Source organism: Pelecanus crispus, chromosome 4 (assembly GCF_030463565.1).
Source record: "Pelecanus crispus isolate bPelCri1 chromosome 4, bPelCri1.pri, whole genome shotgun sequence".
In the NCBI taxonomy this organism is placed as follows: Eukaryota; Metazoa; Chordata; class Aves; order Pelecaniformes; family Pelecanidae; genus Pelecanus; species Pelecanus crispus.
Genome location: NC_134646.1, coordinates 83,869,547 through 83,883,964, shown reverse-complemented (window position 1 = coordinate 83,883,964; position 14,418 = coordinate 83,869,547). Strand labels below are relative to the sequence as shown.

Genomic DNA, 14,418 nt, shown 5'->3' with positions numbered 1-14,418 from the left:
ATGGAGCTGGCACCACTGCGATAAGGTTGTCCCCAGCACGTTGTGTGGGAAGAGGTGAATGCTACATCTGCCACTCAGGCAGGTTTGCTCACCAGCCCGGACAGCAGATAGTCAATGCAACAAATCAATACCCACCAGAGACTTCATTTTTGCATTGCAGTGGGTGGAATTTGCTTTGGAGGAGGGAGGAGGATGAGGATATTTGGGGATGTGTGCTCAGGTACAGGTGCAAAGGGCTGAGAGATCTCTGGATGGAAAGTGCTCGTAAAGACAAAGCCTTCAGAAGGAAGAGCTCTCAGTGTTCCTAATGGCATTTTAAAGGAAATATTTACAGCAAATAAGAATGGCAATTAACTGCCAAATCAGAAGGCAGCTCTCCTGTGAAAGCAGCCAGCTGCTGAACTTTAATACTGAAGCTATTCCTCATGAACTACCCTCGCTCCCAAATCCCCAAACCCTTTCAGCCACAATCAAATTAAGAGCAGGTGGGTAAACAAAAACAAGACCATAAAACATGTCTGGCCCTTGGAAACTCTCTTGTGAGTTTGAGCATTAGGAGAGAGAGGGGACAGTTCTGTTTTGGGGCCCAGCAAACCCTCTGTTGTGGGGTCACCTCAGGGAACCTCGAAGCCCTGCCACCTGAGGGCTGCTGGACACAAGAAGGGCTCCAGCCTTCCTGGCACCTCGCTAGGCTCACCACATCCCAAGCCTCCTGCTCTTCCTCCTCATCTCCTGCTGTGCCTTGCACTTCTCCAACTCCTTTCCTTGCCCTCCATCACAAATCTTGCATAGAAACAATCTACAATGAATGAGGGGTTCCACCGTAGCTACAAGGGATTGGCTGTCTCCAACCCATTGGCCACATTCAGGAGGTCCCTTGTGAGGGAGAGATGAGTACTGTCATGAACTCCATAGAGAAGACCTTGCCCACAGGGTGTTACCACCCGTTGGTCCTACACAGTAACCTGGTGGGACAGAGGACTGGCTGGGCCCCATATGCAGGATTGTCCTGAAGCATAGGGCATTTGGATTACCTAAATCCTTCTCTGACAGGGTGCCAGCAACTGGTATGTTATTGTGGACTCTTTTGCATTAAAAATAGTTCAAAATAGTAATTAAGTCTTAAAGCCACTGGGACACCTGGTGATGTTTGGAAGACACTGTGTTAATGTGGAAATGCAAGTCTCCTCCAGAAAGGACTAGCCCTGAGTTACGTGGATGTGAGTCACTCTGCACTGCTTTGCTGGAGAAAGTGCAGGGTTTGCTCCCTGGAACAGGTGGATTTATCTAGTGGATATAGCCATAGTGATAACCCTGATGTAACACCTGCTGTGAAGAACAAAAAAAAAAATCCCTGAACTTTACAGCAGCCATCCTCCTCTAGGGCCTGGCCCATCAGAAAAAGCCACCAATGCCTTCACCACGATTTAACAGCAGATGCACAGAAGAATAAAACACTGGCTCTCCTCAGAAGAGTTCTTTTGGGTTGATGCATGCAACGTATGTGCCTTGATGACAACCCAAGAGAAAGCGAATGACAATCTCAGGGTTATCAGACCACGCTTGTCATTAACATGACAAGGAAAGGAGGTAATTAGTTCACAACGTAGAGCAGAAAACCACATTTACAAAGTGCAGTTAGTACCAGGCTTTCCTGGGAAAAGGTCTGCTCAGAGAAAAAAGCTGATTCACAACCTCCAGAGAATCCACTCAAAGCAAGAAGGGTCAAGTTACCCTGTAAGGAATGATGGATGGAAAAACCCTCTTTGTATCCTCAAAGCTAGATACCTTAGGAGGACTTTGAAATTTTGTGTGTAAAAAGAGAAAGGAGATGGAACATCTTGGGTTGGTCAAAAAAGTCTAAACATCTATTAATTGGAAAACTGGATTTTTCACTAAGTACATTTCATGCCAGAAGCTCTTTACAGCCTTGTTTTGCCCAAACACCAAGCCAACAAACCCTGAAATATTTTCTATTGTCAATGACAAAGTCATTCTTCTGAGAGTTGCGGTTCAGTTGCTTTCCTATTACTACTTGTCTGGAGAATGGTATAACCCACAATGCAACCTAGGCTAGCACTCGTATCTTGGCTAAGTGGGAGACAGTGGGGTATACCAGGAAGTGTAGACCAATTAGGAGGATCACCATGTAAAGGGCAATAAGGGTAAGAGATGTACAAAATATGTACCCAATGATGCCATGCATCATGTAGAGATATCCAGGGGTAGAACTGTATTTCCCTGAATTGAGTTTACATGGAAAGAGACATTTCAAAGAAAATCCCTGTTTTCTCAGGCAGCTCCTGTCCTCATCAGCCATTTGAATTTGGGAGTTTACATTAAAAAGTAGACATTGCTGCAGGCACTGCTCAAAATCCCACCAGTGTCTGTTGAAAGATAATTGCTGAAAATGGGATGCATAAACCACAGCCTTTGCAACTCCTGACTCTGGACTTCAGCTGTTGTAAATATGTATTTCCTCATACACAGAACAAATATTTTAATAGATTTTCACATTCTTTGCTTTGTAATTGGGTTATATGTTAAAAATTGTCTTGTTTAACTCTACCACTGCGTTGAGCATTGGTTTCTACTGAACACACAAAACAATAGCTTCCAGACAAGTTGTACTGTATCCTATATAGTAACATTGCTAAATGAACACTAAGGAAGTTGCAAAGTTAAGGACTCAAAAGATTGACAAGGTCAAAGTGAAAACACATTTGCAAAACTTTGGTTTCTTACATTTAAAGAGTGTGATTTCAGGATCATGCTCTATTGTCTCTGCAGTGTTCTGACACATCAGTTGCAAGGAAAGGTGGGTGCTCAATTAAGTAATAGCTTGGTTGAGCTATTCCATATCTCCTCACCGGTCAGCATGTGGCTCCATACTTTAAAAACTCACCCTGCTCAGCTCTGCTCTGATGACAGAACTATTTCTTTCCTCATGGATATCTGAAGTTATTGCCAAACATTTTGCAAACATATATTTTTTTTCTTTTCACAGCTCTCCAAGGAGAAAAAGGTGCTTTAGAGCCATTTTACCATCTCACCTACAAAGCAATGCCAAAATACATCTATATTTTGAGTGTGGATTCCTGAGCCCTTGGTGTTATGAAGCACTTCACATCCTTAAAGCATAAGTCCTATCAGCTCCAGCTGAAAGTCTGTCAGACTTCGGCAAAACTGGTCCCATATTTGCCTCACAGTGAGATTTATCTCAGCTAGCTTAGATGTGCACTATGCACCGTGGACCTACGGATCTTTGGCCTCCCTCAGGGGCACTGAGGAGACACCGGTGTTTTTGGGGTGTGACTCATCTGACCGGTTTACATAAGCAATATTAGGAGGAGATGACCTGCAGCCTCAAAATACCTATTTTTCATTGTTGGTTATGTAGAAAGCTGAAAAGCAATTAGCTGAAGACTCTACACTGTTAGTATCCAAAGCCAGGGACTGTCTTGACATTGGAGAAGATGGGAACAGTGTGGAAATGAGCAGTACAGGGGACTGCAGAGGAGCAGTAATGCCCATCAGATACCATCAGGTCATTGGTCTTAAAAGTCCTTCCTCAGCAAGCTCCAGTCTTGCCAAACTGCCCGTCCTTGCCAACACCTCGGGAACGTGCTTTCTTCACAGAAGTTGGCCATATTGGGTCGGCTTTGTCTAATTCCTGCCCTGTCCTGACATAAAGCATCCCCCAACCCCAATGGAGTAAAATGTCCAGTTTCTGCTCTGACATATGGTACTGCCAGAGCTTTTTAAAGTCAAGGCTGTCCCCATAACACTTCTTATAGGAACTGAATGCTGTGTTTTTTCCTGTCATCTTTCTCAGATACAGCTATCTCATTTTGTCTCACATTTGGCAGAACAAGTTCAGCCTGTTACAAAGACACGGAATGGAAAACTTTACCTAATAGATAAAGTTTGGCACCAGAAACTGGGACTTTATTCCAGAAGGGTCCTGTAATGTTAATAGGTACAGTAATCATATCAAGTAAAAGTCCTGACTGATTGATGGGAAGATAATTCAGGTTGCTTTCCCAAGGAAAAATACTCATTTTCTGAAGAGCCTTGAGCAAAAGTGCTGTATATACTCACTAAAGTGAGCACACTTCTAATTAAAACCCTACAGGTAGCATGAAGTTTTTACGCTGTTACTGGCTAGCATGACACAGTTGCTAGTACCTAGTACATGGTGTTTGTTGTGGCAAACCCAATTAAAAACAAGCTGGTAGAAAGAGATTAAACAACCACCCTGTGTGATCATACCAAAGAGCATCCCCACCCTTCCGCTCAGTCTTCGTTACATCTCATTAACCAGACTATCAGAATTAATGAGCAAATATTTATCTACATATGAATCAATGAAGATAGATCAAGCTAATTAAAAGCTCCTTCCCAGAATATCCGGGACAAAGTTTTCTGTGTGCAAATATAATAAAATCATCAGACCCAACTTAATATAGATGCATTTAATGTTATATGGTGTATTTTGGTATTGGTTCCAAAACTCCTGCTGAGAGATTTTATAATATCTTGCCCACTGAATCGCAATAGTTTTAATTTTTTTCAAGATCTATTTTCTTCCTGTTTGTGGTGCATCCATTATAGCAACTGCCTCCGGATGCGTCAAGACACTGTGATATAAAAACAGACATTTGGCTTTAAATAGTTTTATTTGGTGGTGTGGTGGGTGGACTGGAAGCAGAGTAATCCTATACATAGGTCATGGGAGATCTGGGTCCTGTTCCCAGTCACTTCAATGAATCACTGCATTATTTTGGCCAGGCAGAGGCAAAGCATGTGTTCAAACTTGGGTGCCCAAATCATGATCTGAGGTCCAGAATGCTGCATCTCTTGTAACAGCAAAAACTGTACTAAATCCCTTCATCTGTCTCTGGCCTTCTACACAGGGTAATGGGTAGGAAGGCAGCCACATGCACTCATTTGGGCTCCAAATAATGATGTTTTGCTGGCTATTTCCAAACACATGTAGACTGTTTCCCTGTTGTTCTGCACTCTGGTGGCTTCTGCACTAGGGCACAAGGAGTGAATCAACACCGTCAAACGCTTTGGCTACATAATTTACTCACAGGCTGGTTATCCATGTGCCTACTTCACTCCTGTGTCCTTCTGCAGGATGTCAACATGTTCTCCCTGGAGAGAAACCGAGCTCACAGATTGCTTCCCCACAGTATTATCTCTAGAGAGACACAATCAATGCAGGTGACTCCCAGCCAGGTCCCCTGAGCCTGGACTATTCCTCCAGTGCTATCCCAGTGGGCTGCACACTCCCATGTGTGTGTCCCTCTGCCATGCCCACCACATGCATCCCTGCTATCATGTCCTAGGAATGACATTCTGGTAGGCTGCAACATGGCCCTAATGTTATTGCAGACACTCTGAACTGGGAAAAAAAGAAGCAGAAATCACATTTGAGGCCTGTTTAGGCAACAGTATAATTTGCCTGGGAAAGCAATGGATTTGCCCTCACTGCAATGCTTTAAGAATAGTCTTGAAAAACAGGTCAGGAATTGTTTGGGTTCAAGTAGTCTTTCCCTGAGAAAGGGAGATGGGCTGGAAGACCCATCCATCCTCTATGATTTAATGAATTTATGCTAATTTGGCATGAGCCCATTTGATGGAAACATCTTGTGGTGCAAAGCAGACAAGAAGAATCTTGCCTCTTGCCTGGATGATGTCTAATAAATCAAACTGGACCATGGTACCTAGCAGCTTTTGAGACTCTGTGTCTCTGTCTTTGCTGGCATTTTTAATGAATGTATGGTTCCTGTGGACCAGGATCAATGGGGGATGTATGGCAGATGGAATAGTTCATTGCAATTGCTCTTGTTCCAGTTTCATTTGATGGTCTGGGCCATAGCTAATTATTCCAAAGCAGTTGCCCATTCCTTTTTCCATGCCAGTTCTGTCACTGCCACCTCTGCCACTGCCACCATGGCTCAGAAAATTACAGCAGATACAAGAGACTGCCCTGATAATCAAAGTAATTGAATGCTCTATCTTTCATCCTCCTCCTTTTAAATCACACTTTTGATCAGGTCTTCCTGTGCACAACAAAACTAAAGAAGTTTGGTTTTCTGTGGAATCGTGTCTTGTGGTGGATTTTTAGTGAGTATTTTCTGATGTCTAACCAGGGGCTGAGCTCACTCTGCAACCTTCCTTCCGTGAGGGAGAGTACAAAAGCTCCCACTCCTTTACCCATCTGCCCATTTTCATGTGAACTTGGTATATTGAGGACATTTAGCACTTTCTCAAATGTGATTAAGATCGATGAAAGAGTCCATCAGGTGGTGGGGAAAGGCTTACATGCACAGAGGCACAGAGCAATGACATAAGCCTTTTTTTCTTAGGAAGCCATGCTAAATGCTCTTCTACCAGAATAGAATTAGATTCTCCACTTCTACCAGAACAGACTTGGTCTCATCTGAAATGTGCTTCTACCTACATTGTCTTCCCCATCATTTATTTCACAAGTGACAGTTACTGAAGCTTGAGCACTGCTATGCCTCTGTTAGCCCGTCTTCTGCAAAATGTTCTGTGAAAGCAATTCTGCCCTGTGAAAAATAGCATCTACAAAAATATTTTTGTTTTGGCTTGAAGGAGACCTTTTGAAGCCTGGTTTGTGTGGCAGCTGTCTTTCCTTCAGGACACAGGTAAAAAAGACAGTACACTGTTTTTCTGAATCATAGCTGGAAACGAGTACCAGCTTCCACTGCAAACACAGGCAAGTCACCACCCCAAGGCAAACACAAGACCATGAATATGGAGTGTTTTGCTCATGCTGAGGGATCTCTTAAGTCATTCCTTGACTGGGTAACCTGCTTCTTGTGGAGGGACAGCGTGAAGGGAGCCTTGGTTGTGGCTTTCACCCTTGTGTGGCACTAGCTATGGGTGCTGCTGTGCCTTTCTCACATCAGTCTTGATTTCTAAACAAATCCAAAGAATAACAAACATGGGAGCCCGCCACCCAGACGAGACTATGCTTCTTAAAAACCAAAGGCCATTGAGATGTGTAAATTGCCATCCTGGGTACTGGCTAGAGCATCCTTGATCCCAAGGGGTGGGTGTTTCCTTTTAGATGCTTCTGGGGTGGTGATGGAGAAGGTCTTTGCCTCCACTCCCGAGGTGGTCCCATTTGGGGTCCCACATTGTCTTTGCATGCTCCCCAGCCACTGAAGAGTGGATGGGGAGCAGGGGTCCATCCCTCCTCCTATTCTTACTTCCTCCTGCATCAGGTTTGAGAAAGCAGGTGACTACCTACCTATAGGTGTTGTATAGGGGGTTCTGGTTCCTTAACCCATTGCACAGATTCCCTCCTGCAAGTCCAAATCCAGCAACTAACTTTTAGCAAGGTTTTCCATTAGCAGAGGAGCCAGTGAAGCCTCTATAGCTGTGTGACTTAAAGAGAGTTTCTCTGTCTATTCTCTCCCTCTAATAAAGGCTTGAGCTGTCACAGGGTTGATCTTTCTCTCACCTGGGCATCTTGCTTCTATTAGACTTAAAAAAATCCAGACTATGATACATCTCACCTCTCTACAAATACCTGCACCACAGACACCACCAGCTAGTTAGTTGCCCCTGGCTGCTTTTGTAGTCAAGGGAGAGGAAGAGGCAGATTGACACCACAATTCGTCTCATCCTAAGGAGGATGTCCAAAATAGGTCAGGCGAGTCACACCTTGAGGCACTCCCCTCGGAAAGATAAAGGGAGCTTTGGGTGAGTATGGTATGGTGTTGCTTAGAGAAAGTTGGACCTTCGGAGGTCCCTTCCAACTAACATCTCCATGATGGTATGACTAGCTGAGATGAAGGCACAGATGTCTGAGACAACCAAAGGGAGATGAATCCTATCCCACAAAACACCCTTAAACTCCTGGCCCACATCTCTGAGAAGCCTCCAGTTATTTTCTCTTGACAGGTCTTTGCTAAGGGAAGAGGCACCCCAGCATAAACCACACAACCACCTCCCAGGAACCCCAGACAAAGCAGCTTGGTAGAGCTCTACTGCACACCCAGCAAAAGATACAACCCACACAAGAGTTATGTGGGTAATTAAGATTTCATCTCTTGTTGAACAACCAGCTGCTTAAAGAGTCTTATTAGCCACAGAAACTGTTAATTGTGTTAAAACTCCTGGTGATGGCATCCTGTGCTTGGGGAAATGTATCACAAATCCAAGAGTGAGCTAAATTACTCAGCTGATAAATAGACTGTAGAGGTAGGTATTGGGGAGTTTGAGCTGATTTAAAGAAGAATCTTTGTAGACTATTCAAGCATGGAGAAATGGCTGACAACATTTGGCACACACATAGGTCCTGTTATTTAAAATTATCGGTTATTTCAGCTTCTCAACACTGATGTGATAAATACTATTCCTGTCTAACTAACGTGGAAACTATTCTACAGAGAGTTGCAAAGATGTGTGCAGACTCCGGTGACGGAGCCAGTACATAAGTTTCTGATTGCTAAGTCAATGCTAAGTAGAGCTGGGAGTCTTTTATCAGTTGACAAATTTACTTATACCTAAAAAGTATAATCAGACAACAGACAGTCAACAGTGTAAGTCAATGACAACTTCTTGAAAATTCACGTGAAAAAAAAGTCAAAACATTTCCATATTTTCAGAAGAAAATAGATACCCATTTCATTTTAATGTGATGGTTCACTTCGAAATGTATCTGAGTACTCATTTTTTAATACACTTCCATTCAGTCTTTTCTGAAATTGAAACAATACGTTTCACTTCAATTGAAAGTGATTTTTGTTTCTCACCAGTGTTTCATTTTCATATTAAAATGTGTATCAATATAATTTCCAGTTGGCCCCAACTTATTTCATGTAAGTTTGTCTAACAAGCAAATAAAAAAGCCATTCTACTTAACCATTTACAAACTTCTTTTCAAGGAGAATTGTTTCAGCATGTTTCAGCATGTTTCAGTTTGCGGATTTACAGGGAACTTTGCTGATTTCTTTGAGTTTGAGACCTGTCTCCTGAGCTGTAAAATCTGAGATTAGACCTTGCAGAAGTTTCTGTTCTCCTTCTAGATAACAGTGAATGATTCTCAGATTTGAATAGGAAATTGGAATTAATAAAACAGGGGTGAAATCAAAGGCAGCATATTTTGTAGTCATAAAATAAATGAACTTTTTCTATGTTTATATTATACGTATAATACAGCAGGAAGTAAAGATCAAAGCCATGTTTATAAAGAACTTGGCAAGTTGTGTGCTTGGAGGAAGCAAATGGGTTCACGGGAGGTACTTAAAGAATGAAGTTTGGATTTTTAGCTGGTGTAAATCAGCGTACCTCCTTTGACTTCAGTGCAAGGGTAGTGATTTACATCAGTGGAGAAGCTGGTTCAAGGGTTTCAAGGGAGAACAGATATGGTAAACTAAACTAAAATATTTTTTTCTACTGAAAAGTATTTGCCTGATGTTTGTTCTCTATTTCCAAGTACTGGGAATAACTCAGAGGAACAGGAACCCCATTACCAGCTGCATTAGCTGTAAGGTGTAAAGGTGTGAACGGGGCTCGGAGCTGGTTCCTGCCCTGTTGATTGGCCAAGGAGGCGAGTATGAGATGGGGGCTGCCCAGCGAGCTCAGCCTTCGGGTACTGGCATCTCCCTGAGCCCCACAATTCCCAAACTGTTTATTTGCAGGCTACAAAAATCCCCCAGTGCTCCTGATAAATGAAAGGGAAACTGAGGCACGGTCAGACGGCATAATTAGTCTCAGGTCTTGTAGTGAGAGAAGTTCACTGCACCCTTACTGCTCCCTGCCTGAGTTATACCATGAAGTCCCATGCTCACATAAGGTGAAAACTCTTCACAGCAGCAATTTTGCTCCTATGGAGAGCTGAGATAAACTCACCAAATACCACCCTCACGCAGAGGGAGAAACTGAAGCAAAGAGCTACAAGACAGCAGCACGGTGAGACCAGACACCCACCACCCTGATCCACCACCCTCGGGACACCTCAGCTCCCAAGGCACCGCTGGTCCTGGTGAACAATCCCACGGGAGGGCAGATGGGGACTGAGCGGCCTCAGTTAGGTGTCTAACAGCCTTGGGCTCCAGCCGTCCCCACGGGGAGAGCTGCAATGCTGGAGGGAGATCAAAACCTCCGCCGGTCAAAATGAGTCCTGTGGTCACGATGCTCTGTTTCCATTGACTTGAGAGGCAGCCTCGAGCAAGAGGATTTGAAACATCCTGAGAAAAAGTGCAGAACTAGCTATAGGGTTTCCCTGGCTGCAAGGCTACTTGGACACACGTCCCCAGTGGGCTGTGGGGCAGCAGACGGAATGACAGACCCCTCTGCTTTGCTGAGCTCTGTGCAAAGGCTATCATCAATATTCAGAAGTTATTTTAATCTTCACCCCCCCCCCCCCACCCCTAGGTTTATCTACACTGCTCCAGAGGGTTAATCTGGTCTCCTGAACTGGGTGCCTATTGTTAGATGAGGTGGAGATGGAGAGCTCCGGCTTTCCTGCACTTTATGGGCCGTGGGCAGCACTGGTGCTGGCAGGGAACGTTGCCTTGGACATCCCATGGCCCCCTGCCCGGTGGGCTCTGTGCCCATTCAGCCTCCTCTGCACGCAGGGGGCTGCAGCCTTTTCACCCGGGCAAACATCTTGCCAAACTTTAGAGCACAACCCATCAGACAACCCCAAATGAGCACGCAGTGCCACGGGCACCATGGCAGGGCCAGGAGCTGAGGGCACGACTCCTGCGAGAGGTGGATCAGTCCTGGGAAATCACCCGGGACCACCACCCTTCTAGGTAAGACCTGGTCCTCCTCCAGGTCCCTGCACAACACTGGCATCGCAGGAAGTTAGTGGGACTTACGTTTCAGACTCTGACATGTTCCTTGGAGGGCTCAAACCTCACTCATCTCCAGCGTCATCACCAGTTCACAGCAGGGGTGGGAGCCCTGAGCACACAGAACCAGGCGCCTTCCCCCAAACTGGGAGGAAGGGAGGTTGGGGGCAAGGACGGCAAAACTGTTTGGAGACCACTGTGCCATAATTACAGCCTGTTTGAAACAGAGCAGCTTCCTCCTCTGCCTGAACTTCATTAATTAAAGTGCTGAATGCAGAGTGAATTAATTAAACCAATTATTATGCTGCATTTTTTTTAATTTGCTATTTACTTTGATTGATTATATGACTCTGATTAATAAATATTGAATACGTGTTAATTAATTGAATTAATTCATTGCTGGTTTATTCACCTATCAGTTACCTATCTCTCAGAGTTGTGTGAGTTGTGTCCTGGAAGTTTATCCCAAGGAGCAGGTCCCCAGGGGTTCAGCCACAGGCGGTGGGGCTGGGATGGGGGACGGGGTCACTTACCAAAAGGCAGGACGAAGAAGAAGGGGAACCAGCAGAGGATGAAAACACCCACGACGATGGCGAGAGTCTTGGCTGCTTTTTTCTCACGGGAGAACTTGAGGAGCCGCACGGAGAGGGAGCTCCTGAAGTTGTGCCCCTTGCTCCGGGTACTGGAGAGAGGCTCCTCCAGCACGCTGCGGCAGTGGATGCGCAGTACCACTTCCATAGATTTATTCCTCTCCTTCTTGACCCCTGCCTCCAAGCTCCGGGTGGTCCGCCTGGCCACCACGTAGATCCTGAAGTACATCACCAGGATGACCATGAGGGGCAGGTAGAAGGAGAAGAGGGAGGAGAAGAGGGCATAACCCGGCTCCTCTGTGATGCTACAGATGCTCTCATCTGGCGGTGGCGGCTCCTTCCATCCCAGCAGTGGCCCAATGGAGATGACCATGGACGAGAGCCAGACCACCACGAGGATGACCCCCGCCTTCCTCTCGGTCATGATTGTGGGGTACTTGAGGGAGTACTTGACACCGATGTACCTGTCCACGGAGATGATGCACAGGCTCATGATGGAGGCGGAGCAGCACAACACGTCCACCGCTGCCCAGATGTTGCAGAAGATGCGCCCGAACACCCAGAAGCCCAGCACCTCCAAGGTGGCCGAGAAGGGCAGCACGGTGGTGCTGAGCAGCAGGTCGGCGATGGCCAGGTTGACGATGAAGTAGTTGGTGACTGTCTGCAGGTGCCGGTTGCAAGCCACCGAGAGGATGACGAGGATGTTCCCCACGATGGCTGAGAGGATGAAGACGGCCAGGAAGACCCCGACGCCCACCGCCTGCACGTCCAAGGCGAAAGTCAGGGTGGTGCCGTTGCCCTCGGGGGTCTCCTCACCTTGCAGCCCCCAGGACCGGTTGGCACCGCTCTGGCTGCCCTGTCCCGTCCGGTTCCCACTCAAGCTGCCATTGCTCAGCTCAGGGAAAGTCATTGTAGAAAAAGTCCGGGCTCCATGGAGGGCGAGGAGAAAGCGATGCCGAGGCGCAGCCCCCCCAGCATGATCCCCGCAGCCCCCTCGCCTCGCACCTCGCTCCCCGCCCCGGGGCAAGGCTGGGTCCCCCCCCCAGCCGGGCTGGAGGGCGGGCAGGCGCTGCCCCTCGGCCCCCCCCCCCCCCCCAAAAGCCCCGCTTCACGCCAGCCGGCCGCGCTGCCCCCCTCCCCGCCGCCCGCTCCGGCCGCCGCTCAGCCCCGCCGCCGGCCCTCCCGGGGGGGCAGCGAGCTCGGGGCCCCCCCGCCGGCCTCGCATGCTCCGGGGGGGGCTGCGGGGGGCAGCGGCCGGCAGCGCTCGGCGGCTCCACTCGCCTTCCCGCTCGCCCGGGAGAGCTCCGGGAGGGGCCGGGGGAGGGAGCGGGGGGGGCCGGGCCGGGGGTGGCGGGAGCCCCGCGCGTCAGGTGCCGCCGGAGGAGGAGGAGGAAGAGGAGGGTGAGGAGGAGGAGGAGGCGGCGGCGGCGGCAGCGCCTGTTTGCGGGACGAGGCGAGCCCGGGGCAGGGGGAAGCCGGCAGCAGTGCCGGGCGCTTGCAGACCCGGCGGGGGGGGCCGAGACCATGGGGGGGGCAGGCACCCACTGGGGGGGGGGGGCAGGAACGCACTTGGGGGGGCAGGCACCCACTCGGGGGGGGGGCAGGCACCACTGCGGGGCCCAGGAACCGACGGAGGGTGCAGGCACGCACTTGGGGGTGCAGGCACCCACTCGGGGGGAGCAGGCACCCCCAGGGACGGGCAGGCACCCACTCGTGGCGGGGGGAGCACGCAGCAGGGGTTGCAGACACCCCGGGGGGGGCAGGTATCCGGGGTGCAGCCGCCGCGCCGCCCGCCGCCGCCAGGGGGCAGCAGAGCGCAGGGTTTGGCCGGCGGCGCGGGTGGCCCCGTCCTCGCGCCCCCCCCCAAAACCGCGGGGTCCTGGCGCTGCTGGGGGCTGCACCTTCGCTCTGGAGACCACCCGGGCCGTGGGCCCCGGGCCCAGCACCCCCCAGGGGGACGTCCTGCGAGGCTGGCGGGGCTCCTCCAGCTCCTGCATCCCACCGGGAGGATGTCCTGCGAGGCTGGTGGGTCCCCAGCCCCCAGCCCCACGACCCCACCCGCAGGGATACTCTGCAAGGCTTGTGGGCCCCCCACCCCCAACCCCATGACCCCACCAGGAGGGATGCTCTGCAAAGCTGGCAGGTCTCCTCCAGCTCCTGCATCCCACCAGGAGGGACACTCTGCAAGGCTGGTGGGTTTCCATCTCCATGACCCCACCAGGAGGGATGCTCTGCAAGGCTGGCAGGTCTCCTCCAGCTCCTGCATCCCACCGGGAGGGTGTCCTGCAAGGCTGGTGGGTCCCCAGTCCCATGACCCCACCCGCAGGGACACTCTGCAAGGCTGTTGAGTTTCCATCTGCATGAACCCACCAGGAGGGATGCTCTGCAAGGCTGGCGGGTTTCCTTCATGACCCCACCAGGAGGGATGCTCTGCAAGGTTGGCAGGTCTCCTCCAGCTCCTGCGTCCCACCAGGAGGGATGCTCTGCAAGGCTGGTGGGTCCCCCTCAGTCCCAGCAGCCCACCAGGAGGGAAGCTCTCCAAGACTGGTGGGTCCCCCACCCCCAGCCCCATGGTCCCACCAGAAGAGATGCTCTACAAGGCAGGCAGGTCCCCCCCCAGCCCCACCATCACAACAGGAGAGATTCTCTACAAGTCAGGCAGGTCCCCCCCAGCCCCACCATCACACCAGGAGAGATTCTCTACAAGGCTGGCAGGTCCCCCCCAGCCCCAGCAGCCCACCAGGAGGGATACTGTCAAGACTGGTGGGTCCCCCATCCCCAGCCCCATGATCCCACCAGAAGGGATGCTCTGCAAAGCTGGCAGGTCCCCCCCAGCCCCACCATCACACCAGGACAGATACTCTGCAAGGCTGGCAGGTGCCCCCCAGCCCCAGCAGCCCACGAGGCGGTTGCCCTGCAAGGCTGGCAGGTCTCCTTTCTGTCCTCCCATCCTGCCACTCCAGCCCAGGCATCCTGCAAGCATG

At 49.5% G+C, this 14,418-nt stretch overlaps 1 protein-coding gene across 1 annotated transcript in view; it reads right to left on the bottom strand.

The window, feature by feature from the left end:
- The window catches only part of ADRA1D (adrenoceptor alpha 1D), a 47,718-nt gene extending 35,374 nt beyond the window's left edge, over nucleotides 1-12,344 (bottom strand). The window contains exon 1 of the mRNA XM_075709564.1: nucleotides 11,378-12,344. Within this exon, the coding sequence (XP_075565679.1) occupies nucleotides 11,378-12,344 (967 nt within the window). The remainder of the gene's footprint in view (nucleotides 1-11,377) is intronic.
- Between the last annotated feature and the right edge of the window lie 2,074 nt (nucleotides 12,345-14,418).